This window comes from Pithys albifrons, chromosome 5 (assembly GCF_047495875.1).
Source record: "Pithys albifrons albifrons isolate INPA30051 chromosome 5, PitAlb_v1, whole genome shotgun sequence".
NCBI classification, from domain to species: Eukaryota; Metazoa; Chordata; class Aves; order Passeriformes; family Thamnophilidae; genus Pithys; species Pithys albifrons.
Window position 1 is genome coordinate 60,388,452 of NC_092462.1, and position 27,886 is coordinate 60,416,337.

Here is a 27,886-nt window from a genome sequence, read left to right on the forward strand (position 1 = left end):
ATAAAATCAAGTCATCTTAGTTAAGCTGTAATAATACATGACTGCACTGTCATTAAGTGACTGTGTCGTCATTACAGCAACCCCTTGAGTATACATGTTCTATACTGCCAGGCACTGTACCCACACTTAATAGACAGAGTCCCTGTCCCAAATCATATATATATTCTCAAGAATAGCATTTCCTGCAGGGATGGTAGCCTGTCTCTTAGGAGAGACTAACGTTTAGTCAGAGAAGCACGCTTTAAACAGAACGAAAGGCAGGGATTTCATTTGTATGAAAGAGGCATAGGTAGGTTAGAACATGTCTGGATACTGCAACAAAGTAAAGAGCATTACCCCCAACATTACCTGGTGGATTCTGTTGAAATTGATTGAATTGAACTGATAGAAGCAAAAATCAGTGTGTGCTGCTTCATGGAAATGAGGAGTCAGCAAAAGCAAGATGCTTTGGGCAGTGGCTATAGCAGAATAGCCAGTGGTTACAAACTACTTTTGTGTCTTCTTTTGTTTCCCTCTCAGTATACAGAAGATGTAGCACTTAAAATTGAACATATTCAGATAAACCTCAGCAAAATCATTCTGCTGGATGAAATTGGGAAGGAGAATCTTCTGAATTTCAGCTCTTCAGGAATAGATGGGATAGACTTTTCGGCGTATTTGACAGAGGTGAGACTGTAGTCAACTAGACATGACTGGAACAAAGTATAAGATAAAATATTTCTTTAACAATGGGCAAAACAGAAAAATCTGCTTTTCTGTGAAAGACCATGTTTTGAAGGGTGATAAAAGTTGGGAAAAAAAGCACTTCAGAAGTTAGGGTCAATAAGTATTTAAAGAAATAAAGAGTAGACAGAGTGGGTGGTGTAGTTAAGTGCAAACTGTCTGCAAGTGCAATAACAATGTACTCCTTTTCTTACTGTTCACATCTTGTTTCAGATCAACAAAAGTGTTACCAAGGTTGATCTTCTCTCCTTTGCTAATGATTTAGAAGCAAGAGCAGACCAGCTGGTAAGTTTAATTCAGTAATACAATAATACATAAGATGTATCATTTATATACCATATTAGCCTAAATGCATGGCAAAGTAGCCATTCTGTGGGAGAATTCTTGAGACACTTAGTGCATTGTCACATAAGTTAAAAATTTCAAGAACAATGTTGCCTATGAGCTGTATTTTAAATGCTGCTAATTATTGATTGTTTTTTTATGCTGTTGTACAGTTTTGTCTTTGGAAGTGTATTTTCTTAAATTTCACTGTTTGCTTGAGATATGAGGAGAATGCTCCACTTGAGTATTTCCTGTTATGCTCTCTACTTTTTCAGGTCCCATTTCAAAGAAGAATTGGTTAGATCATGATGGGAAAGATGATTTGAATTAGTTTTCTTTTGGTTAGTGAGCAGAAGTCTTTTCACTTAATGATAATATTAATACTGGGGCAGCTCATCAGGGCTCTAATGAGAACTGGGCCTCCATTGTGGAGGGAGAATGCACAAAAGAAACCCTGTCTGCACTGAAGGGGTTTTTAAATGCAGACACATGGACAATGGTCAGAGGGTACTGCTACAACATTTCCCACAAATGAACCTGCAGGTGGCACAGATCCATGTTAAATGCATGGTGACTATTCAGTTGGTATGTTTGTATTCATTTTTCAAAATGAGAGTCATGGTTTGGACACTGGCCCAAGGCAGCTTCCTGCATTATGATGCAGGAGGAAATGTGCTGCACACATAACTGCAATTAGTTGGATCACTGAGGGACACAGCAGAGTGAGTCCACATTGTTTGGGATTTATCAGATGTCCATCCATCCCTCATCCAGGGAGAGGAGGGCACCAGTGGAGACCCCTGCTGTATTTACTCCAGCTTTTCGCATAATTTGCTCACACCTGTTTCTGGGGTGTTTTTTTTTGGTTGGTTGGTATTCTTTCTGCTCCACGTGCACTCACATCAAAGTTAGGCTGCTCGTGGGGGTTTCTTGCTTTGTAGTTGGCAACCTCTGCAAGCACCATGGGTGAGCTGCACATTGCCTGCTTACCCATGTAGATTGCCTGGTAGCATGGACAGATACCAGTATCTTTGGCCGCACTTACTTCCATTTCTAGTTTTCACTGTGCCATTTTGAAGGTTTTACAGGTGAAGTGGTTTTGTTGTTGATTTGGGTCTATTTCCTAAGCCAAAACTGGGGTTCTTCAAACATGTTAACATAGAGTTGTCCCCAAGATGTCTCTTTAAAGGTATTTTGCATAGTTTCATGAAGGAAAATATGTTGTGCTGGTAGGCCATTCTCATTATTTTTTTTAGTAGAATCTTAAGGAAGTGTCAGAATTGAGAATAGATCAGATAGAGTAATTTCTTCATATAGAAGACAAATACAATAGTAAATGTGTTGACTATTACTGTGTATGTTTTTATTTCTTCCTTGTGATGCTATTTAGTGTAATCTATGAAAAGTCTAAAAAAAGCCCCGCTGAAACAAGCCAAACCCACAACAATATAATGTATTACAAAAGTTAGATTGTAAAAAAAATGGTACTGGTTTCCAAGGATGTTTTATAACCCCACTTTGTTATTAGTGATAGTTCGTAGAACGACCAATTAAACTATAAACATTTGGAATTAATTAACTTTGGATGTACAGTTTGCATTTTTTAACACCTTACACAAAATTGAACGTATGTTTTTACAGTGGAAGGAGCAAATTGAAGAAAATTTGTATCAAACCAAGGGGGTCAGGTTATGGAGGAGAGAGCAATACCACTGACAGGTGTTACTAGGTGAATGAATTCACCTTGTCAGTACAGGAGTTGAAGCATCCTGAAACTGCTCAGTGACGGCAGCTGACTGCTTACAATGAACATTTCACGGGAAAGGAACACATCTTTGAGCATTGAAGTCTGCCATTGTTACATTTTTAAAATGGAGTTAACAGCGTGCATTCAGTGTGTATGCAGGGAGCCAAGTGATTTTACTGCCAAAAGGAAATGGAAAATAAATTTGTTTCTGAGAGTAAAATGAAATTTTTAGGATTTTGCAACAAGCGTGAGCTCCAGACAGGCATTTGGACTTGACAATCAGGCACAAACTCATACCTTCTTACTGAAAGGCAGGAGACACAAAAATGGAAAATAGCCTTCACAGGCATCTTTCCAAGTTACTGGCTGAAAATACTTAAATTTCTGTGCCTCTCAGAAGGCAGAGGGTGCTTCAGGGTGATATCCATATGGCCAAAACAAAAGCAAGTACCGATGACTGGGAGATGCTCGTCCCAGCTGGGGTGCAGTGCTGCAGGGCTCTTGCAATGAGGTCTGGTTTGTGGCAACTGCGAGGGGGATGTGCTCACTCTTCTGTATTTAAAATGACTTAGTGCACCATGTGAAAATGGTCTTCAGTTAAATCTGTGCTGATAATATTGTAGCCAGAAAAGCAAGGTGATATATCTGGTTTGTTGCTGAGGCTTAAATTACTATTAGGATGATTTGTTCCCCTCCTTGTGTTGAGGAGTTCAGTTTGCCATATCCCATTTTTAGCATCAGCTGTTCTGGAGTGGATGAATATAATGTGCAACTTTCATTGTTTTTTGCTTTGTGGGAATGCTTTGAGATTACTGAACAATACTGCATAATTGCATTTTTTGCAGCCAAAAGGAGCACTGGAAAATGCCTTAAAAGGACACGCAAACAACATTCGAATGATTCATAACCAGCAAGTCGTTCCACTAGAGCAAGCTATGGTAAAACATTAAAGCAATATTGAAACATATTTGTATAAAATATGAATCTGTAAATCTCTTAAATAGAGGTTAGAAAGCTGGACTTACATAAGCACAAATTGTGTCAGTGAAGATTAATCTGACTAAAGTATATGTTTAATAAATAGTTTTCCTACTTACAATACTGATGTTTTTATAGTACTGTTAAAAATAATGACCTTTCTCTTCCCCATTTTTTTCTATAGCTCTTTGTGATTATATATGAATAAAAGAGGAAGCAGGAGAGATCTTTGTAAAATTCCATCTCTAAATCACTCATTTTCTTTTTTGCTTGCCATTTGTCTTCAGTAATAAAAGCAGTTACCACTTTCACGCTTTATTTCTTGGAGTTAAAAGTCACCTAATGGAATCGAAAACTCCTGAGAGTAATATTTAGAGCCAAAGTCTTTTTTTATTGATGCTGTGAAAGATGTAAAAGGGCTTCTTCTGCCTGATTTTGCTGAACAGGGATTTGTATAATATCAGTCTGGGAATCTCCTACATGATAGGTGTTGCTTTTTCCTCTACATAACATGAAGACCTTTAATTTATCTTGGCATCTGATACAGTATTTTGCCACTAACAAAGCCGGCTTGTAGAGAAACATTAGGTCTCCTGATCCACTCTGACTCTATGCTGTTCTTTCATAATTAACTCCTAATTATTTTCATCTCTTTTTTCTTTTACAAAACTGACTGTCAAGAAATATGTTAAAGCTAGGGTAAGTGCTTTTTCCCTTCAGAAAGTGCACAATATAGAATTCTCTGAACACTTGGTTCTGATTTTAACTGTTCTGTCTTCCCACCAGCTAAATCTTACCCAGTCTGTTGCATCTAACTCTAGTTAAATCAGTGCTGTTAGTGAAATACTGATTAAACCTACAATGTGTTAATTTTAATGCAGATATTGCTACTGTTATACATGGTGTGGTACTTAGTATTAATGCAAAAATAATCGATAGAAGATCAAAACACATATATAGTGTTAAAACAGGTGAGCTCTTACCTGTAGTGATGAATTGAAGTTTTTCTTCTCCCCTCTTTTCCAATAGAGCACTTTAAACCAGAGCATTAGATTACTGAAGAGAACATCATCGGAACTTATGGTAAGCTTTTCTTTCTGACAAAGGGAACATTTTTGTGTTATAAATCCTTCTGCCACATATGCAGGGCATGTATTTTCAGTACAGTTTTCTATTTCTAGCTGTTCTGTTATTGCAAGAGATTGTATTTCAGTGAGGTAGCAACAAGGAGTTAGATATCTGTTCTGCACAAGAAGAGGGAAAAAACAGTGGTTTAGATTTTTTTTGAAGTTTGAATTGTAAACTGAATTGTCATAAAATAAAACTGCACTTCAGTGCAGTTCTGTATAGTATGCTATTTGTTTTCCTCAAAATGCAGGGTTTTGTTTTTTTCTAGAATCCTTGGATGCAAAACTTGAGGGGAATGACTTAAGAAACAAAATGCAAAAGTACAGTTGACAAGAGAGAGCTTTGTGATTCACACCTTTAACCACCTCTTGTTCCATATCCAGCTCACACTGGGGTCTGTTTCTTTGGAGTGTTCTCGTTAACTTCCTGCTTCTGCAGCATCAGCCTTGCTGGGGGAACCTGGATCTTAGAGAGGCTTTCCCAGGGCAGCCCACGTTTCCTCTCTTAAGTAGTAACTACTGCCTTCGCCATAATGAGACCAGCTGGCTTCACAGTCTGTCAGAGAGTGAGGCCAACAGCATGGTTACTTTTCTGGCAGCAGAGCTTTCTGCTGCCACCAGCCTGTTTTGGCTCTGGTAGTAAGAATCTGTGCACACTAATGTAGTCATAGTCACAGCAGCTCCATGGGCCCCCCCTACCTTAGTGTTTCCCATTACAGTTCTCACCCATCCACAGCAGCAGACCAGCTGTCTGTTAGACTCTGTGATTTGAACACTGTCCTCTGTGTGTATTCTTTGAAGGACTTTATGGTGTTGTACATACATTGAAAAAGAGTGGAAGATAAAACTGCTCCCAGTATATAAATTAGTTACATAGTTTACAGGAAAAAATACTAGTTGTAACCACTGATACAGTCCTTTTTTTAGTAGTGAGATGATTTTGTCAAATGAACATGAATCCCTAGGCAGGCTCGTGATCTGTTTAGGAGTGCATGTTTTATTTGGTTTTGGCAAGACACTGACACTGCTTTATCAAGAGAACAGGTTCCTGACAATGGCTGCAGAGCCATTGCCACAGCCTGAAAGGGATTTATTTATATTAAATGCCATCTCTTTCTCTCCAGGTTAAGGTGAAAAATGTCATTAGTGCTGTTAATGCTGCCCAATCTCTCATAAATAACAACGCTTCTCAAGTTATTGTCCAGGTAAGCTTTAGGGTTAATGAAAGTACAATAATTTATGATGTCGTGGAGGTAGAGGATAACTTGATTTTGTTCTTTTTTATCTGGTCCTAGGAGACAAAAAAGTACATGGATACCATAGTTGGCTACTTTGAGCAATACACTGAGTGGGTCAAAGAGTCGGTAAGGTGCATTTACTTCATAGAGAGCAGCTATATTAAAAAAACCCAAAACATAAGAAATCTAAATAGTAATTATAATAATACTAAAAATTTTACTTTGATAGCATGTTTAAATTTCAGTTTTTAATACATTTGTACTTACTGTGAGTAGGAAAGTTAGCCTCCTATAGTTATGTTGGGTTTGTAGAATAGAAATGAGGTGTTGGTTGGAATGCAGTGCAAATTTAACAGTATCATTTTCAGGGCTAACCTGAAATCTACCATTTGTGGCAATACTGCACTGAGCCTGACTCTGCATAGTTCAAATTGATGTCATTAGCATCTTATGTTTCTCTCTTCAGCTGCAGACTTTGAGAAAGTAAGCTGATGCTTAAAAGATGTTCATATCCCACTGGTATTTGTTTTGAATTTGAATTTGAATAGGGTGAGACATAACAATTGAGTAAAATATACATGTAAGCAAGTTTAGAGATTCTTAGTTTATTCTGTTAGATACTCCAAACTTTATTTTTTTAAAAATCTTTCTTTCAGATTGCCATGGAAGTAGCAGCATGCAAGCCTATTGCCAATGTGATAGATACAGCAGTAGATATTTTTTTATGCAGCTATATAACAGATTCTGTGGTAAGAAACATTTTACATTACTCAGAATTGGAGTATCAAGTGGGAATTCTTTCAATATACATCTGCATTGAATTACTCAGGGTAGACTATTCTGAAGTAAAATAATAAGGGATCACATATGAAGTTCTGTAAGGATAATGTTGTAATCTGGATCAAGTCCAGAAACAAACCAGTGCTGGACTTACTTTAAGTTTTCATTAACCTTCAGCTTCTATTAGCAAGAATTCTGTAAAATTAACTGATTCTGAACCACCTTGAAATGGAAAAGCAGAAAGGTCTGAAGTTTTAGCTGTAACTGTTTCTAACTTTTGGGGTTGGGGTGGGGACAGGAAGTGAGTGGAAAATACCAAGGAAAACTTCCTCCAGTATCATTCCTGGAGTCTAGAAAACCTGAATGAGGCTTTATCACTTCACTTGTAGCAGGCAGATCTTGATTAATTTCTGTAAATTGGAGACTTGGAGCCTAACTTGTAGCAGTATATAAGGGCAATATTGGCTTTTTCATCTTGCCAAAAGAGCTTGGAAAGAGAATAGCATGTATTAAAAGTCAAGTAAGCAACCATGTGCGTGGAAAGTACCTAAAATGCCTCCTATCTATTACTTAGCTTTATGGCACTTTTAGGCAGGTCCTAATCATACCAGCAATAAATACGTGTAATCTGTCAAAGGCAAAGCGCCCTAACCTTGATAGTGCTTAACTAAGAAGTGAGTAATCTTGGTAATACTTAACTATGAGAACCTCCTAACCTTCTGGAGTCATGTTACACTGATTGGTTAGCTTCTGTTCTGCTTTGTGGAGCCATGAACCGTCTGCTAAGAGATGAACCATGATTTTCCTGATGATAGAACTTAGCTGAGTCACTTGGAAGTCAAAATACCTCCAGCCAATAGAAATCAAATTTGAAAAGTCATCATTTTAACATCAGATGGTAACTCAGTTCAACTATATGATAATGAAAGTAGTTACACAAATAGGGCTGCAATTAGGAAGTTATAAAGTACCTTGAGAAAGTGCTGTGAACTAATATTTTGACAAGAACTGCAAGAAAATGATTTAAAATATCAAGGAAAAAACCCCAGTGTGGCTAGTAAATTAATGGTGAGATGGAAAATTACTTTCCAGCCTACAGCTGAGTACATTGAAATAACTTTTTGGGCCATTGTGGCTCTGTAGCTTTGAGCAACATGTTCCTATTTGGTTACATTTGTAAGTTTGGTGTCGTTCTTAGGTTCATTCACACTGACAGTGGGGGATGCTTAATGTGCCATGTTCCACACTAGTATAAAGGAGCCTCAGACAGACTACCGGACAAGTGCCACTCATTCTACTGTGTTCTTCTGGTAACAATGGGTTGAATATCAAGCAGAGGTTCAGTACTTTCCTGATTAATTTTCTCCATGATGTTTTTTTACCTTGATTTTGCTTTGTTTCAGAACACCTTCTGGTTTGGTTTGGGAGGCTCTTCAATGTTTTTAATTCCTGCCATAATTTTTGCTGTAAAACTCTCTAAATACTATCGTAGAATGGATACAGAGGATGTTTATGATGAGTAAGTACATACTCCTAAATGAACTGAATGGCAAATGGATTGAAATGTTTTTTCTAGTGTTTCATATGAAGGCTCTATAATCCTTAAACCTGTGCTGCCATGTCAGAACCACATGTTCATGTGAAATGCTGCAGGTTTGGGTCAGTGCCTGCAAAGGGCTTCCCGCAGGTTGCCTTTGGTTGCCACGACTCTGCAGATAGTCCTGGCTCTCACCTTGAGAAACTTATTTCAGAATGAGGTCTTCAGAGCCTCATGAGCAGCATTTACATAAATAAATTCCAAATGTGCAGATTACTAGCTTTGTTAAGTAACCTGTTAAGGTGAATTATGCCTGATTTGTAATCTCCTTTATTTAATGATTTGCTTTCTTGCTGTCTTAGTAATTCCTAACTCGTCTTTCCTTTTTCAATTGCAGTTCCTCTGTCTCAGGGACTTGGCATTTTACTTTATGATAACTATTCTTACGTATTTTCCTCATCAGTTTTGTTTTTACTGTTTCTATTCTTTGTTTTGTTCATTGTTCAGTTAGCCTGTGCACTGCATTTCTCGTATTTCACACTGGTTGTTTTTCATTGCACATTCACAAGTCAGTAGAGCAGAAACAGTCATGTACAGCTAAAATTACTCACTTATTAGAGTCTAGTTAATTACTCCTCCTTTTCTGTGTTTTTTTAGTGTCAAAACTATACCCATGAAAACGTATGACATTTTTGCTGATATTTGTTAAAATTATTTTATTAATGCAGGAGGGTTTATATTTTTTATGTAACTAGTTGCTTCAAAAGAGGTAACATATGCTGTTTCACTAGACTTTATAGATTATATATTAAAATATCCAACTCAAAAAGAATAGAAAAATAATTGATTTTTTGGAGAATATAAAAATATTAAAAATTGTAAAACTATAATTTTGCCATAACTCCTGAAATCTACAAAGTAAAAGTTATATTCTATTGTACAGACACTGTTTATCTTTGCATATAATACCATCACCCATGTACATGTCTTAGAAGCCATAGTGTACATAGTGCATCTTATAGTTAACATGGTCTTTCTTGGTGTATTTATTTTATTACAGTACAGAAAATGGTAATAATGGTTATCATAAAGAGCATTTATATGGTATACACAATCCTGTTTTTACAAGGTAAACCAAGTCTGAAACTGCATGCCTTCATGTGTCCTTACTTAAGCTCCTCTTTTAATCATGTCTTCAATTTTCTGCATGCTTTAAAGTGAATCACATAGTTCTCTGTGTGGTTTTTGCATGATTATTCACTATAGCAAATGCTGTATGATTTATATTTCTGAAGTATTCTTTACATAACAGCAGATACTGTATCAATTTCCAGCAACTTCACAAAGCATTGCCTAAATTTGATCTTAAAATCCATGTAATTAGGTATTTAGCTAGCACAGTGGGTGGCCCTAAACTGTCAAACGTATTGAAATACTCTGATAGCAGTTAAATGTGATAGGTTGGGATGCCTTTGTACTCCTGAGTGGCTTTATTTTTTAAATGGTGAGAAGAGCTTTTCCTGTGCAGAAGGCAGGTGACCCAGGTATGCAGAAAGTATGAACATAGAAAATGGGTGTTTTTGCATGGGTAGGACTAGAATGGACCACCACAAAACAAGAAGTTCAAGTTATGTGTATAGGGGAGGAGATTTGGATTCTTTTCTGCCTTTTTAACAGTGCTGTAAAACGTTACCTAGTTGTGAGACTTCCAGTTTCCATGGGGGTAACATAGGGTGTCCCACAACTTCAGTATCTGGATTTGGAAGTTGCTTAAGGAAGGCTTGGATTTATGATTGAAATCTGTAGCTCACTGGGCCTTACACTGGAATTTCATGACTTAAAGTACAAATTAAGTATTTGCAGAGAAGATATCACCACTCTTTAAGTAACAGGTACCAAGAGAGCTCAAAGTTTGGATCTTGCCAGATTTTATGGCTGCATTTGATGATGATGACTATGATGATGATGATTAGTGGTAGTTGTATTTAGAACTGTATTTTACAATACCTATTTACTAACCAAAGCTTGATTCCACATCTCCTTCTGGAGGAAGTCTTTATATAGCAATGTTTCTAGTGATATTTATGATCACAATTTTTGTGGTCTGTTCTGCAGCTTAAGAGTACTTACCCTCTAAATTAACTGACGTGTTTAATTCCAGAGTACTCTCCACTGTCATATCTAAGGACTCTCATTTTTAAGGACTGTAAATATTGTACATAAGAGGAACTAATAATTGCTCAGGCCTTAGAAGTCCCTTTCTGATCTTTGAATCTTTACTATAAATACTAATGCTCATGAGGTTCCTAGCATGTTTTCTTCTGATATTTCAGTCATTGATGAATAGCTTAACTCACTGTTCCTAAATAATCTAAAAATTACTGGCATAATCTTTTATACAAAGATCCACTAGTTCAGTTCTGACTTCCTTTTCCTAAATTTTAAGTTACCCAAAATGGGCTTCCATAATAAAATTTAAGGATTCAGTTTGAGGCAGTGCTGTCTTCTGATCTGCTAACAGAGATAATTTGAAAAACTGCTAATTATGGCATACACGCTTTGAATTTCTCAGTATGGGATTCCCATATGAATAAAGTCTTGGGTTTAATTTTTATTTGAGCATACTCTTTGCTTTTATCTTTGATTTTTCTCATTTTCTACAAATTATTTTGGAGATACTTTGAGAGATATGACTTTAAATAGATCTCTGTACACCTGTACATTTTCAGGCTTAAAGAATCCCATAGGGTTAGGATTTTGTTTTTGCCTTCAAAATCAGATGGATATTTTGCGTGAAAGGTGTGCAAATATTTTTAAAACACTAAGATAGGTAAGTACAAGTAAGAGGTATATGAGATATATGTGTCTCACACAGGTGTTTTATATACATGTCAATGACCTCAAACACAGCCACCACTTTGTGAGAGCAGAACAGGAGGCTGGATTAAGTTTGCAAAGGAGTGGAGCTGAGTATGCAGTCCAAGCATTTCTTTCTGTCATGAAACAAAGATAACCAAAAAGGTTGTTGGAGAAAACCATGAATCTGTTTCCTCTTGTTTAAAAAATGCTTGATTAAATAGGTAAAAGATTGAGAATAGTCTGTGCCAACTGAGCTTGTCTCACCTTAGTTAGACACAGTATTTCTGTTCCATTTGTGGGCAAAATAAAATGATGAGTTTGGTTTGTTTGTTTGTTTTCTTATATAGCTCTGTGGAACAGTGGTAACATATACTGGAAACCTTAAGGGGTAAGTAATAAGTTTTTAAAGTCAATTCTAGGTCTGTTACTACTTTACTATTTTTAAGAAGGCTGCTCTGATTTTTGTAATTCTCTAAGGTGCTCTACTAAGGTTTAAAAATAAAAAACGTATTCAACCGTATTAATGTTCATATGAAAACCTATGCCTTCATTCTGTTTAAATGGCATTAAAATTCTGTCTTTATCAAATACTTTTCAAATTTTCCTGAATTGGTTTTTGTTATTATTTCCAGGCTATGTGAATGAGGCTCAAGATTCTTCCGTGGGAGCATATCATTATTCTTCCAAGCATATTGGCATTCCATGTATCTAACAAATCCTGAGCCACTTGTTTCATGTCAGCTGTACTGTAAATCCCAAATGTACTAATGAATGTTCTGCCATAAACTACTGTACAGAATATTTTGTGATCAGGGCACTGCCTCTCAAGTACCACTGTTCAAGGCTTGAATTAAAATGTTTTTTGTTTTTTACTTTTTTACACTGGGCTTTGTACCTTACATCACAGTATATAAATTAATTAGATTAACAGCCTTTGTCTAGCGATTCTGTGACAATTGTTCAAGTTCTTAAATTGTTGATTTGTGTTAATACAGTACATACACGTTTACATAAAAATACATTTTGTATACAGAGACTTTTGTATATACATTTTTCTTAAAACTTATGAGTGTTTAGTTAAGATTTTAATATTGTATAATACTCTACAGAAATGAATTTACCAGCATGATCAGTGTTGCTATTTGGTGCTCTTGAATGACCACATTGGACTAAATTTGAATTGTAATGGGTTCCACTGTGTCTCTTTGTGCATCTGAAAAGTTCAGTTGTAGTTTTATGTTCTTCCTTTTTTTAAAAAAATTATTTAATATTTAGTGGGTTTTGCAGTATAGGCCTCAAAAGGACTTTTTGGAGAAGTTTGTTTTCAAACTTTGGGTGGGAGGGTTGGGACTGTGTGGGGTGCATAATATAGTGAAAAAGCTAAGCTTCTAGGGTTCAGTAGTACTCAAAAAGAGCATGAGGGATGTCCTATGTTGGCAATTTTTAGAATGCTTTACATTCTCTGTCTTCCTTTTCCTCTTTCACACCCAGTTCTGTAATGCCCTTAATAGTATCACTGACACTCTTCCAGGGGCAGTGATACTATTTTTGCTAAATAATTTTAAACTTCAATGTTTCAAATGTTTAGCAATGGAGTTAACATTTACATTATTAAGAGTCATTGCCTTGACTTTAGGCATACAACTGAGTTAACAGCAGAATTCATCAATAAGGCCAAAAGTATCTATGTTATCAGTCTAAAACATTTCAGCAAGTGAAATAGTTGGATATATTGATCTGAAATAATCTCTTCATACATAGGATTGTCAACTTTGTTTCCAACAAGGTTCATTATGTTGAAGTAGGGGTAATTCTGTGAGTCATTAATATAATTTTAGAGAAATGCTGAAAAGTGATATGAGTCTTTAATCCAGAATAACCTTAAATTTTTAATTTTTACATCATAAATGGAAACATTTCTAATTGACAGTATGTAGCATATGTGTATATGTAACGTTCAGAACTGCAGATTTTTAAAAGTTTCTATTTTTAATTTGAGAAAATGTTCCCAGTTCATTTAAATAAAAAAGAACTTGCTTAACTACCTGATGTTTGATTCTCATTTGTTTTGTTGTGTAGACCTCTCTCAGAAGAGTTGCACTGAGTTAAAATCTTAGGAAAATTAATTTCTTTACTGTGATTAAAAATTTTTGCTGTATTTGACTTTTATTTTTGGAGCAGGATGAACTGAAAGAACCTTGACTTCGTGTGAGGGAGCTTCCAGCTTCCACAAAGGATGTGAATTATGCAGAGATGGTAGGATTCAAGCTAATGGGTTGTGGAGTATATCCATAAAACTCGTTTCTGTCTCACTGAGAGAAGAATTAAACATTTGCTAGTTCTTCAGCTCCCACAGTTCACTGCTGACACCCCAGCTTACCTTGTGAAAGGACAATTGTTTTCTACTGATATAAGAGGCCATGAGCTGTTTCATCTGAAGCACAGGCAGACAGTGGACACAAATGTCAGATGGAGTGAGTCAAACACTTGGCAGTAACCCAGTAGCTGTAATACAAAAATATACTTGATTCCAAGCTTGGGTATTTATACTTATTCTTGCAGTTTATTTGTTTCCATGATCAGGCTTGAAAAACTTTGAGAACAAGAGATCTGAAACTGGTATAAAGTAACTTTTAAGTTGTTTTAAACTCTAGCAATTATTAGAACAAGGGAGACAGATATCTTTAGTTTCTAATCTAGGAACTGTTAGTGCTATTGTGCATGACAAAATGTAACCATTATGTTTGTTTGTGAAATATTCAGATGTGTGTGAGTGCTTGCAGTTGGGATTTGAAATCCTTAAAATTAACTATGAAGTGGGCAAGATTATTCTTGTGTCTGTCTGAGTGAAGAGTGAGAAGACTCCCCAGAAAACAATGGAAGAGTGCATTTTAAGTCTTAAGTAGGCTTGTACCATTGTTCTCCTAAGACTTGGCTGGAGACCCACACACTGTGCCTTGAAAGAGGGAAGAGAAATTAATGGCAAGTATAAAGATGAGGCCTCTACCAAAAATGTTACTAAAAAAAGCCTTAGGAAGGGGATGAAAAGAAGGTTGTTCTCTCTGTTAATGGTATTTAGTCGTGGGGAACATGACACATTGACTGGAAGAACAAGGTTCAGGATACCCAGAATGGCTGTTCAGGTGGCTCCACCTTCAAGTGGGCAACTTTCACACTGGCTGGGGTGTCACAGCAGTTGGGGACTCTTGTCAACTGTTTAAGAAGCTGTTGTTGTTGTTGTGATTTGCCCTCTGTGTTAAATGAATATTTTTGCCTTGGTGTTATCTTTAACGCTGTCTGCTACGGCCATGCCAGCCCAACAGCTGATCCTGTCAGATCTCGGAAGCCAAGCAGGGTCAGGCCGGGTCAGTACTTGGATGGGAGACATTCTGGGAATACCGGGGGCTGCAGGTTCTAGTCCTGAGGACTTCACTGTCACCATCTAAGCTTGCTCAGCCATGGCAGATGAACCTCAGGAGTTAAAGGGTGGGGCCAGTTCTGCGCACGCTGAGCCTCACCTAAAAAAGCCACTGCTCAGGCTGGAAGGGCACACCCGCATGGAGAGAGCTGTTCCCAAATCTTCGTTCACAAAGCCAAGCCATGATGATGATGATTTTTCATGCTACCTGGTGAGCGACTAGGTACACAAAGTGGTCTTCTGTTTTGTTATGTATGGCCAGGGTTTCTAGCACCCCACAGTTGTTCAAGCATACCTAAACAATACAATACACCTTTCCAGAAGCTAGTTGGGGCAGGCTGGCTGTGGCATATGTATCTTTGGATGTGCCTTGTTGTGGATCTTATTAGCCAGAAAAGTACTGTGGCTTGCTGTAGAATGGGAGGGACTTTTCTTCCTGACCTTCTGAATGCCAAGGAAGGTACAGTGGTTTTTCCTTAGCTCTGCTTTTAGTTACTGCAACAGAAACTTCTAGGACAGGATTCTACACTAAAATATTTGTATACTCTTGCCTTTGTTTTATGGCATTTTTACAGCTCACTTGTTTTGAACAGGAAAATACCTATTTTTTTAAAAAGAGTAAAATGTGGTGAAGCACAAACATCTGTCTGATATGATCTGTGGTCTGTTCCCTGCTGCTGTGACCCATGCTAAGTTAGTTCTGCTGTCTTGCTCTGTTGGCTGAAAGTGACTCATGGTGTGACAATGATGATAAAAGTTCCAAGTGTTTGGTTTATGTTTAGGCCTTATTTTACTCAAGCTTTTATGCCTTATCTTGCTTAAGTATTGCAAATGTAAAAACTTTTCATGGTTCAAAGAATGTGCCACTGATCCTTCCATGTGTCCCCACTGCATGTCATGTGCTGACAAAATGAAGTCTAAAGTTGCATCCTGACTCTGCAAGTCCACAGAAAACCCATTCCACAAATCAGCCTTTTTTTACTAGGACACATTTATAATCATCCAGAGGTAGCTGCAGAGATTGCTTTGACACTTTTATCTTTTTTTTGCTTTGATATGGTCTTACAAGCTCTAGCATGAAGATAGCTATAAAGCAGCTGGAGAATGGAAAATATCTGTTAAAAATCAAATATGACATGTTCATCCTGGATAGGAATGTGCTGCTCAGTTACACAACTATCGGTCTGTATTTTAATGCATTTACAAGACTTGTCTTGTTACCTTCTTGGGAGTTCACACTTCCAAGGTTATTTGACACTCCCTCAGGCTATAAATTACAGGCACACGCCTAAAGAAGTGTGATTTATTATTTTTATAAAAAAGCCCAACCCTTTTTTGCTGGAAAGAGGCTTCTTTGTGCACCAGGTCTTTAAATTGTGTGCAGCCATTTACTTACTGCTTTCACGTTTTTGGATCGTGTTGCTTAAGTATCTCAGGCAGCTCCTCTCACCATGAAGAGTTTTGCTCTTCTTTTCCTAGTTGTTATCTGTGGTGTGGGAGCATTGGGACAGAAGCTGAAGCCAAAGAAGAGAAGCAATGGTGAAGAAATCAAATTCCGGACTAAAACCAAAGATGTTTGCACAATGAGCATTAGTGGGGATGACGAGGAGATGAAACTTAGAATTGAATGCAAAAGCCAAGGCATGTCCTACTGGTGTGAATTTACTGGCAAGCCATCAGTCTGTCGTGCTTTCAGAAACAATCCAAAGATTTACTGGAATCAGATCGCCGCAGAACTTAGAAAAATCCCGCACGCTTGTGAATCCACAGAAGTGTTGAAGACCACCATGTGCCAAAAGGCTCCCCCAGAGGCTCTCATGAAGCAAATAGCTGCTGGTGTGGAGCCAGAAGATGTAGAAAACCAGGAAAAATCAATCCAGAAAACATCTCTTAGAGGAGCAGAGCAAGGGCCTGAAAATGAAACAGAAGCAATGAAACTGGCACGAGAACATTGCTGGGAATCCCTGCATGGTTTCTGCTCCTACATTATTGGTATCTTTAGGGGTTAAGGACTTCCTTCAGGTAAAACTCGCATCTGGAAGCACAGTAGAATATGCCTAAGAGTAATTCTGTTGTACTTCTGTTTTATTTTTACTTTGGGGGTTTATCAGGGATATGGACAGGGAGGTTCTAGGCTCACTTGCTAAAATCTGACATTGCAAAGCCTGTTCTGTAGCTTCTGAGGGGCTGGGCAGCCTAAACTTCCAGTGATGCATATTAGTTCATGACCCCATTACAGCCTTCTGTGAGGAATTTAGTATGTAGTGAGATGTTTGCCCTATCTGTTGTTAATCCTGTGGTATTTTCTTTCTAACTGTTTGAATTGGGCTATTTTTTCTTGGTCTGTCATTCCTTCCCTCTTGTGCTGACTTCTGGGGTTTTGCCAGGGAAATAAGATAACAAATGCATCAGATCCAACCACAAAGGCATCAGGTAGAACAAATTAAAACTGCATTCAGAAACTGAGAGGATAGAGCTTCTTCATCAAAACTCCTAGTCAATAATCAACAATTTTAATTTCAAAAATTAGTTCATAAACAACTAGCAGAAATTAGTAAAACCAAATAGACTGTCTTGGTTTGTAAGTCTGTTACTGTTGGGTTGACAGAGGATCACCTGCAGGTGCTTGTCTGGTAAGTCCCAAGTTTTTAGCCAGGATTTAAAAAGGCAAAGCCCTTTGTTGCAGAAGTGATTAGTTTTATGTCCACTTCCATTTCAGCTCAGAGAGAAAGCCAGGAGCTGGTGAGTGACCCTGGCAAACTTTTGACAGAAATGGGAATATATGATAAGCGCAGCATGAGCTGGCAAGCGTTTAGCCTGCTAATGATAATTTATGCCTAATACAGCAGAGTGACTAATTTCTTCTTTTTTTTTTTTTTTTTTGTTTTGCAGAGCAAAATTATTACAGCTGAAGAAGGGTCCCTGGTGTAGTTTAATAACTTAGACATAAGAATTTTTGTTTTAAAATTATTTATCCCTGTAAATCTTGTAGCTGTTTTCTTTTTATGCCCCTAAAATGAAACTTTTTAACAGCCCTGAAAAATGCATTAAACTGGAGTGATTGTGCTTAAAGTGTTAGGATGAAGTAACTGTCCTTAGACTTGTTACACACCAAGGTGTGCATTTATATCACCAAGGTTCTGCTGACCTTGCATAGGTTTTTATGTGTGCTGATTTGCTTCAGTTTGTTAGAGATGAAAGCTGTTGTTCATGATACAGTTAGTGCAAACAATAAAAATAAGATTTTTGAAAACATATACTTGTGCACTTTCTTAAAATTTTAACTGCTGCTGCCTATATTTGACACTTGTTTCCTGAGAAATTGTTGGTAGAATGTGTAAGAGAAGTTACAGGTCTGAGTCTTTGCTTTCCCACTGTGAGCACGTTTTCATCAATATTAATGTTTTTAATGTTACAAGTTTATATTACCATTAGGGGTTTCAGCCAGCAGGGAAAATAAGATTTTAGAAATAAAAGTAAGGTAAGAATACATTTCTAAACACTGCGGATCAGAAGTGTTCATCAGTGCTGCATCTGTGGAGTTCTCTGTCACCAGGAGCTGTTAGTGGTAATGTTTGGCTTCAGTAGATGTTCTGAAAAGGACTCACTTGGCAACTCAGGGACACTTGCATGAATCTCATCAAAACACAAAACAAGACCTACCGGTCTGTTTTCTGATTACAAGACCTTGATATTCAGATTATTATTTAACAATGATCCCTTTTGTTCCCAAGTGAGCTTCACAGCAGAGATGTAACTGGAAAAACTTAGTACTGTAGAAATAAATAGTGCTCTGTGTTTGCCATTTACAAAGTTTCTGCAAGGTAGTGTTCACTGAAGTACTTCTCTTGCTTTAATCACAGATTTGTAATTCTCACTACACAATTCCAAATCATGACTGTCCAATCATTAAACTTTGTGCTATGTACCAAAAAACTTGAAATAGTTGTCTGTCTCCAAACCTCCTGAAATATATGGAAAAGAAAAGCAAACCATGGACACAGGATCAGTGCAGAAGATTGTATGTACAAGGCAGAAATACAGCTTGAATGCTGATAAAATGTAAACTGCATTTTTGTCTACCATGAATCCAGTGTGGTTAATTTTTCTTTGGAATTTCAATCACCACTGGCAGGCTCTTTTGCTGTGAATAAAAAAATGTAGTAGTACACCTATTCACTCATTTCTGTCATAGAAATGAATATAATAATTAGATTTGCAAACATGCAAAATGCATCAAAGTGATACTAGAGAACTGTTTGCAATGTTAGGAGGTTGTGGGTTTTCTTGAGGTGTGCTTTTAACTATTTTAAACTTTTCTCTTGTATGGTGCAAAATCCACTCTGCAGAGTGAATGTTTTGCAGTAGAGTGAATGTTTCCCACTACAACAGTTACGACCTCAAAAATGAGACAATGACTTGCATTGAGAGAAGACTGGGAGAATCAGACACCCACCATACTGGTAGCAGGAGAAAAGAGGATGTTTCATCAGTTCAGCAGAAGAAAATTTTCCCCTTTATGCCATCAGCAAGTCAGTAACTATAATGATCTTGCTTTCAAAATGTTTTAAAAATCGGATGTTAACCTAAGTACCCCACCTCACTGTAACAGCGCTGTGCTTGTATCACCTACCTTACCATTACCATTTAATTGTGTTTAGCACAACATTTCAGTTACTTTTTGGGTATGAAACTGCTATTCATTAGTGAAAGGATGAAGTGAGAAGTGTTTGTGGTGAGTTTAATGCAATCTTTGAGTGCCTCGTAAGTGAATGAAACCTGCTGTTTCATTCATTTTAATCAACCAGTTAGTCCCTGAGTATGGTTAAGTACCTCAGGAAATCCATTCCAGTGGAGGTCTTTGAACTTATCTTTATTTTCCTGACAGAGGAACAGCAGGCAAAAATGTTTGTCTGGATCCCTGCAGGCAGGGAGACCACTGATACCCACGCCTGCTACTTCTGCAGCTAATTCAGTGTAGTGTGCGGCGTCCACCTGCCTCAGGATCCTCACGTTTAGGTTCCCACAGAAGCATCTTGAATATTTGCTACTTTGACGAGGGAAGCCTCCAAGAAAAGCAAAATGAAGCATTTGGAAAGCCTGCATATGAAAGGATGTGTATTTAGCACAAGTTAACATCTAAAAAAGACTGCAGTGAGTCTGATGGGGAGCTATCGAGATGATAAAGGAGCATGATCCTATGAGGAAAGGTCAGGGAAATGGGTCTTGTTCAGCCTGGAGAAGACTTGGTGGGGGAACCTAATAGCTACTCATCTGTATATAGGAGAGGGCTATAGAGAATACAGAGCCAGGCTTTTCACTGATTTGTGTAATAGGAGAAAAGGAGATCTTGGTCACAAGTTGATACAGGTGAGGTTCTGACTTCTTGTTAAGGAGGATAAACAGAAGTGGGTTCCCCAGAGCAGCTCTGGAATCTCCATTTGTGGAGCTTTTCAAGACCAACTGGACAAAGTTTAAGCAACATAGTCTGAATTCAGCCTGACGTTGCTTTGAGGAGGAGGTTGCGCTACAAACCTCCTAAGGTGTCTTCCTGACCTGAAAGATTCTATGATTTACAACGGAAACGCAGGATAAAGGTTAAAAGTTCTGATTGTTCAATAATGAACACCTCTCTTAGTATCTGTATCTCCTAAAGTGCAAAAAATGCTCTTGGATCAGCCATTCTGCCAAACTGAACAAGAGACGTTATTTTGTTAAATACATTCTGATGGCAAATCTCATCATTAAGTCAAATGCATCAATTTGGGTAACTTTGTGTTCAGTGCCTCAGACTTTGATATGTATTGTAATTTAGCCTGGTTTTGACAGTAGAGAGAATCACTAAGAAAGTCAGGTGTTAAGGAGCACCGAACATCAGGTCTGCTTGCCTGAAATACCCAAACCTAAGAAGATGGCTGTTTGAAGTGTGCAGGTTATTTCTGCCAAAGCAGGCAGAATAAGATTGCTTAGTCTGCCGGTAAATCATCTCAACTATGCAGTAGTGCTCTCTGGTGTTTTCCAAGAGAATCGTTTAGGTATGGTCATGCTTTCATCGTTTGCAGCCTTACATTTTGTATTCATGATTTTTCAGTAGATTTCATGGCTAATATGGCATGGATTTTAGGGACAGAGATCTTCCACAAAAAAAAAGGACAAAGGAAAAATGAAAGTTTCCCAAAGCTGCCCAGCCAATCCTGCTTCTGTAGAAGCTTTATGGATGTCAATTTCTTTGTTTCTTCTCTGAAGGGGCCAGACACAGCACAGGAGATTGTTTTTCTCTCTCTCTACTTTTCCTCTTACAAACAGGGGAATTGTTCTAATCAGACTTTGCAGATCATTTTACAGTGACAAATAGTATGTGATACATACACAAGAACAGGAAGTAGTAGGAACACAAAGCGGAGGAGATGCAGTGGGTACAATGATAAGGCATTGGTGTTATCTCATGCACACATTGTTCGCTTTCCCATCTTGTATACAAAGTTAACTCCTTGATGTCAGGCAGGAGGCCACGTGCTGAACTTCCAGAGTAGTTGTGTGCCCTGGAAGCACAGGACTGTATGTACAGAACAAGAAAAAAATTAAGCTGGTGTCTGATTTGGAGTGGAAGTTCATGTTTCCCTCCCTGCTGCCCTCTCCTCAGCAGGTTATAAACCTGTTTGCATAACCTGCTGCTCTCCATAGGCATCCCTCCCATGGTAACTCCTGCTGCGTCTGGGCTCACAAAGATTACAGTCAGGACAGGAAACAGAGGTGTCCTTTTAGCTGGCTGCAGATGTAACAAACCTGCATTACTCTGTTGCTATTGCTGAGGTCCATAAAAATTAATGTGCTGATGGTGACATTGGTTGCCCCTTTATTTGTCTTAACTGGTGTAACATGGAGACTGTCCCCACAAATGCAGCTGTAATAAAATGAAGAATGTGCTTGAGAATTGAAGAGGTCTAGCAGCTTCCCAGCAAAGGAAATGGTGAGAAAAATTCAGACTCTGAACTCTGGCAAAGGGGCCTTGCCGTTTCCTCTGCAAACAACACAGCAGGTGGGCAGGAGAGTTGCCCCCCCACCCTTCCCTTGTGCCTCCTTCAAGGCAGGTTCAGACCACATGGGTGCTGTCACCAGGGTACTGAGATGATCCACTGTCTTTTATGCTCCAGAAATTTACCATGGGAATTCACAAATGTGTGCTTGTAGCTGAGGAAGCCTATCTGATGCCCTTGGAATAATGTGGGAGACCTGGTCACTGTGGGAAGGTGACCAGAGGCAAGCATGGATTAGAGTTTCCGCATCCATGTGCAAAACTACCTGAGCCTGTCACAGCTCTTTGGTGTCTCAGATGGCAGAAATGAAGCTGAAGCCCCAGTGTTTGAGCAGCACCTGTTTTTGTGGGGGTGGAAGTTGCATGGCCTGGGAGAGGGTCACTCCTGAGTGAGCTGCCTGTGACCCATTGTGAGCAGCTGTGTTGGCTCTGGGGGTCTCCTGCTCTCATGTCATGGGGCCACGTTGCAGTAGTGGGGTTGGACTGTGGCTCTGTGGTGCTGAGCAGTGCTGAGGAGAGAGGTTTTCTGGCAGGTGTTGGCATCTTGGCTCTTCTGCAGGGACCTGCTGGGAGCAGCACTGCTCAGGAGAGGGATGGCTGGCAGGACCCTGCCAGGGGGTGGGGGGCCATAGCAGGACAGACACCAATGTCTTTTCAGTGACATTGGTGAACTTGGTCTGTGGGTGGGTGGACTTGCCCCAAACCAAAGGGGGTTGCCAGAGCAGGCTGTGGAGATGTGGTTTTTCAGGAAAAGATGTCTGTCCCCAAGACCTGCCTCAAATACTATTGTCCCCCATGACCCAACCCATGCCCCTTTCTCTCATCCAGCAGATGTTCCAAGACCTGTTTTTAAAACCCCTCTGTAGAAATCCCCATTGTGTCTGCATGAGGGTGAGCTACCGCAGGATGACAGGAGATATTTTTCATGATGTACCAGACAAGAAGAGGTAAGAGCCATTAAATGGCAACAATACAGAACATCACCTGTAATCATCTGTCTCCCCTTCGTTCTTGGGCCTGAAATCTTTTACATAGTTGGAATCAATTTGGCAACCTTTGGTCTTGCTGATCACACGGCGTTTGGACATCTTGGCTCAGGTTGGGTCAGCAACTGAAAGAAATCAGAAACACCATTTTCCTTCACCTTAGGGAACTATAAAACTTTTTATAGAACTACATATTTCACCTCAGTAGCAGCAGTGTTCTTTGACAGGAACATTCTTCATTTGAAGCATAATAGAAGCTACATTGTGATTTGAAGGAACAAGCAAAATTTTTTTGTTGCTTTTTTTTGTTTGTTTGGCTTTTTTTGTGAAGGGTTGTGTCATGAGTGGTTCTAACTTGGAAAGAACACAGGATACAAAATAAAAAATTACTTTATATCTCTACCACCAGATAAATTATTCTGGGTATATCATGGCCCGTATTAAACATCTACACATAGGTTTAACTCAAATAGCAAAGATTAGTATATGACTACCCTGCAGCTACAGCATAATTTACATGAGCAAAGAAAAGACCATTCTTTTGGACTAGAGAGCAGTGTAGAAAACTGGCTGCCTTCGGCATCTGTGAGAGGACAAGCCCACTGTAAATATCTGAGAGAGAGGAAGAAATACACCCCAAAAGGACATTCTCAGGAAATTAATATTCCATGTCATCCTCATGTCTATCATTCTCCTACATTATATAAAAATTATTCAAAACGAAAATAATTCTTGCTGTATAAAGAGACATACAACATTTTAATTGTTAGTGTGCTTTCTGCAACAGTTTAGTGTAAGTGCATCACTTCTCAGTCCATGGACCTGGGAAGGAAAACTGAATGTAACAGAATACTGATCTTAACTAGAAGTTAGTTTCTTGGTTGCTGAAATTTTTCAAAATTGCAATACATTTTATTTTCACATTGCTTTCTATTAATACATTTTAGGATGTTAAAAAACACAATAATAAATGTAAATTTCTTGCATCTGTCTGACGTAGACATGTAGCACTATTCACCTTTAAAAGGTTAGAAAAGAGAAACATATAAGGGCTCTGACAGCAGATGTGTTAACAGAAGGGAGGATGTTAAACACTACTGCAGTGTATTTAAGCAGAAATAAAAATTTAACACACAGTTTTGTAACTCTACTAGATGAGTACATACATGAAAGCAAAGTCTATTCCTCACATGCCCCAAATTTGGACCTTGACTGTGGCAGTGAGGACTCCGAAACAGCCATCCCACTACACAGCTTTCTGGTGCCTGTCAGCAGTGGGTGATGCACAGACACAACAGTGCCCTGCAAAATCCATCACTTTCTTAGGTCCTGCTGCTTACTGTTGCATCTACCTGTGTATCTCTTTGTCCACATCTCAGTTCTTCCAACTGTAAATCTGTCATGCTGCAAAGTGCAGGTTTACATATATAGTGTGCCATTAGTATATATGGTGTGTCCAGTGAATACAGACCTGCCTATTTGTGCCAGATCGTAGTTTAGTGTAAGTGTCCCAACTGAATGCAGTGGTGTTTCTAGGGTCTAGTTATGTTTATGCATAATTAAACCATTACTCTTTGCTTCTTTCTGTTCATTACCTCAAATATAATGATTCAGAGAAGGGAGAAAGAGATGGTAAGAAGAGGACCAAAATAATACTGAAAACTTAAGTCTGTGTTTTATATTTAAAAGAAGCTTTGCACAAATAGTAAGCAGCTGGTCTGGGGTAGCTGCAGTAGCAGAGAACATATTGATGGGTTAACAGGGAAGGGCCCTTGAGAATTTCACTGATTATTCCAAAACTAAAATTTACAAGAGTCTACATGGCAAGAAGACAGCAATGAAAAAGGTGGAGTTTGACCTCTGTAATTATTCCATTTTATGTTGTCCTTAAATAAATTATTGTTTGAAATAATTTTGTGAGATCTTTTAATAATTTTGTTCACCTTCAAAAATTTCATTTTTTTCTTTCAGAAGCTGTCCCAGTGTTACCATTTTTATTCTTGATTTCAGCATAATGCTGGAGTGAAAGAAGCAGGTCTGGTTCACCCCATCTCACTCTCTACCACAGCAGTGGGTCAGCCATAGAACCTTTTTCTGGTGCAGGGTGTAGTTAAGCAGAACACTTCAGTCAGCAGCTTGTCCTAGTTCAGAGCAGTTTGGGGGCTTTTAGTGGTGCTGAAATGAGGCGGGTCTAAGGTTTCTTTGCTGAGCTCAACTATACTATAAAATACTGGTGTCTAAAGGAATCAGCTAGTTCCACTTATTTTAAGATGTGAGGTTGAATCCTGCCATAGCACCACTGTATTCATCTCTAAACTGTATTGCCAGGTGCCACAGCCACATGCCTTTTGAACACTTCCAGGGATGGTGATTCCACCACCTTCCTAAGCAGCCTTTTCCAATACCTGACCAACCTGTCAGTGAAGAAATTTTTCCCAATATCCAATTTAAGTCTCCTCTGGCACAACTTGAGGCTATTTCTTCTTGTCCTGTCACTTGTTACCTGGGATGAGACCAACTCCTACAGCCTCCTTTCAGGGATTTGTAGAGAGCAAGAAGGTCCTCCCTAACCCTCCTTTTCTCAAGGCGAAACACCCCCAGCTTCCTCAGCCACTCATCAAACTTGTGCTCCAGATCCTTCACCAGCTCTATTGCCTTTTCTGGACACCCTCCAGCACCTCTGTCTTTTTCTTGTGATGAGGAGTCCAAAACTAAACACAGGATTCGAGGTGTGGCCTCACCAGTGCCAAGTACAGAGGGACAATCACTACCTTGGTCCTGCTGACCACACTATTTCTGATACAAGCCAGGATGCTGCTGGCCTTCTTGGCCATCTGGGTTTGGCATGTTCACCTGTCTGTCGACCAGCAGCCCCAGGTCCTTTTCTTCTGGGCAGCTTTTCAGCCACTCTGCCCCCAGCCTGTAGTGCTGCCTGGGCATGTTGTGACCCAAGTGCATAACCCAGCACTTGGACTTGTTAAACTTCATATAATTGGCCTTGGAAAATCAATCCATCCTGTCCAGATCCCTCTGTACAGCCTGAAGTAATTTGGATTGTCATTAGTAACACAGACATGATATTCATTATCTAGTAAATAATGCTTTTAAACACTGCATTAAATAATCTAGAACTCAGTTTCTGAAAGCTGTGGACAAGGAATGTGGGAACTAGATAGGGGAAAGCTGTTCTTTACCAGATACAGCCTTCATCCCTGTTCCAAATCAGCAGGTTATTTAACCAGACTTTAGGTCCTCTTTACCCACCAAAGGGAGAAAAATCCCTAAATTTCCTGATGACAAGAAGTAGGACATAGATGTGAGATTCCTCTACAGGTACAGAATCAAAAATAGAATTAAAAATTAGTAAAAGGTGTAATTCATGTGATATCAAAGGGAAAAGTGGTAATTTAAACTGGAATTGAAATTGTAATGCTGCACCATCAGCAGTGACATTCTGATGCACTGTTTTTTATTCCTTTTCAGAAAATGGATTTTGGGCTTGAATACTGCTAAAATAGTCCTAAATATGTAGAATATTGCCCATTTAAAAAAATGTATTAGTGCCTAGTGTTTAGGATTATTAATTTCTTGTTTGTTAATTATCTCCACTTGGAGGAGCTGTAGAGTTAGAAATGATCCAAGTAAAAACACTTCAGAGACATCTTATCTTCTCTTGGTTAACTGAGCAACCCCCAAATTTATCACAAGTACTGAGATATGGGCATCCTTTCAGCTTTTGCTAACCATAACAATTTTCATTGGAAAGATGGACCAGGAAACCTTTTAACTTTGTTAATGGTTTCTATTCAGTATACACTTGAACATGCTGAGCTCAGTAAAATGAAAATGGCAAATAAGTCTTGTCCATTCCCTTTGTCCTTTCTCTGTGGCCTCAAAGACTTGTGTCAGATGTGGAAATGCTGAGAGCTGCTAGCCCACACAGAAGCTGTGAAATGCAGACCTTTACAGTTGTCCTTTTGAATTGCTGAGCTTTCAGTAGGAATTTTCAGGGCCCCTTCCAGAGGTGAGCTCTGGAGCCTTACAGCTTATACTGTATTTTACAGGTCACCCAAAGATCATGGAGGACAAACTTTATGGCTAATCCTGTCCGTGGATGGGTCAGGCTAGGGCAGCTGATGTGACTTGTGGAGTCACAGCTTGTGTTAGCCCAGGATCACTTTTTCCACATAGCTGAAACAGTTTCTTCAAATGTAGTAATCTAACTCAGCAAAGCAGTTGTCACAACTGTGACTGCACCTTCTTGTTGTCTTTGCTGAAGCAGCTGCTGTGGTTTGGAGGATGGAGCCACGGCCATCAGTGACAGAAAAGTTCTGCACAGGGACTGAACTTTCTGTTGGTTTATTTTCATCTGGAATCCACTGAAAAACTCCTGTCAGTTATTTGCAGGATTGAAGTATCTGTGGTGGGTTACCCCATATATCAGTGAAGCCCCTCCACCAGCCATTTGCTCCCTGTCTCCAGAGGGTGGAGGAGAGAACTGGAAGAGAAACAGAGAGGAAAGAATGTGGGAAACAACACCAAGTGATGGAAAGACATTGACTCTACAGCTCTCCCAAGCAGGATGGTGCCCAGTCAGTCTCCAAGCTGCAATTATTCTAGAAAGATGACCTCCACTTTCACTGCTGTGGGCAACATCACACCATACTCTGTGGTCTCTCTGGTCAGCTGGGGGCAGCTGTCTGGGCTGTGTTCCCTCCCAACCTCTGGCCCACCCCCAGCCTACTTTTTGGAGAGGGGGCACAGTGAGAAGCAGAGGTAGCCTTCTGCTGTTTAGTGACAGCTAAAGCTTGGGTATGTTATAAGTACTGTTCTAGTCACAAATTTAAAACACAGCACCATATGGGTTGCTATAAAAAATTAAATCCATCCCAGCCAGACTCAGCACAATCTCCTCCACCATAAAGTCCCTGGTTTTCCATTCCTCATTCCTGGTTTGCTTTTCCTGGAACAATTTCTTGGGTCCTGTTTCCATTTTCTCACTGTATTTAAAAAGTGTACATGAAATGAATATTTATTACATAGCAAGTGCTGGAAACATCTTGCTGTATGTGGGATCAGTGCTGAACCCGTAAGATTACCAGGCACTGATAAACTCATGGGAATTTATGCAAT

At 38.9% G+C, this 27,886-nt stretch overlaps 2 protein-coding genes across 11 annotated transcripts in view; both read left to right on the forward strand.

The window, feature by feature from the left end:
* PROM1 (prominin 1) overlaps nucleotides 1–13,362 on the forward strand; it is a 63,692-nt gene extending 50,330 nt beyond the window's left edge. For 4 of the 10 annotated variants that reach the window (XM_071556754.1, XM_071556760.1, XM_071556755.1 and 1 more), the window contains 11 exons: nucleotides 520–666; nucleotides 937–1,008; nucleotides 3,640–3,732; nucleotides 4,454–4,471; nucleotides 4,802–4,855; nucleotides 6,024–6,104; nucleotides 6,195–6,263; nucleotides 6,794–6,886; nucleotides 8,321–8,436; nucleotides 8,852–9,583; nucleotides 11,661–11,702. In XM_071556754.1, coding sequence (XP_071412855.1) covers nucleotides 520–666; nucleotides 937–1,008; nucleotides 3,640–3,732; nucleotides 4,454–4,471; nucleotides 4,802–4,855; nucleotides 6,024–6,104; nucleotides 6,195–6,263; nucleotides 6,794–6,886; nucleotides 8,321–8,436; nucleotides 8,852–8,888 — 780 coding nt within the window. In that variant the 3' untranslated portion in view covers nucleotides 8,889–9,583; nucleotides 11,661–11,702. Of the gene's footprint in view, nucleotides 1–519; nucleotides 667–936; nucleotides 1,009–3,639; nucleotides 3,733–4,453; nucleotides 4,472–4,801; nucleotides 4,856–6,023; nucleotides 6,105–6,194; nucleotides 6,264–6,793; nucleotides 6,887–8,320; nucleotides 8,437–8,851; nucleotides 9,584–11,660; nucleotides 11,703–11,945 lie in introns of those variants that run through there. The other 6 variants (XM_071556758.1, XM_071556763.1, XM_071556761.1 and 3 more) reach the window with 3 other exon arrangements.
* Nucleotides 13,363–16,176: 2,814 nt separating this feature from the next.
* FGFBP2 (fibroblast growth factor binding protein 2) lies at nucleotides 16,177–17,851 on the forward strand. The gene is made up of 2 exons (XM_071555223.1): nucleotides 16,177–16,753; nucleotides 17,624–17,851. The coding sequence occupies exon 1, from the start codon at nucleotides 16,183–16,185 to the stop codon at nucleotides 16,738–16,740; it is 558 nt and encodes a 185-aa protein (XP_071411324.1). The 5' UTR covers nucleotides 16,177–16,182; the 3' UTR covers nucleotides 16,741–16,753; nucleotides 17,624–17,851.
* The last annotated feature ends 10,035 nt before the right edge of the window (nucleotides 17,852–27,886 follow it).

Coding starts and splice junctions, on each gene's coding strand:
- FGFBP2 (XM_071555223.1), top strand. CDS start 16,183: ATGAAGAGTTTTGCTCTTCTTTTCCTAGTTGTTATCTGTGGTGTGGGA.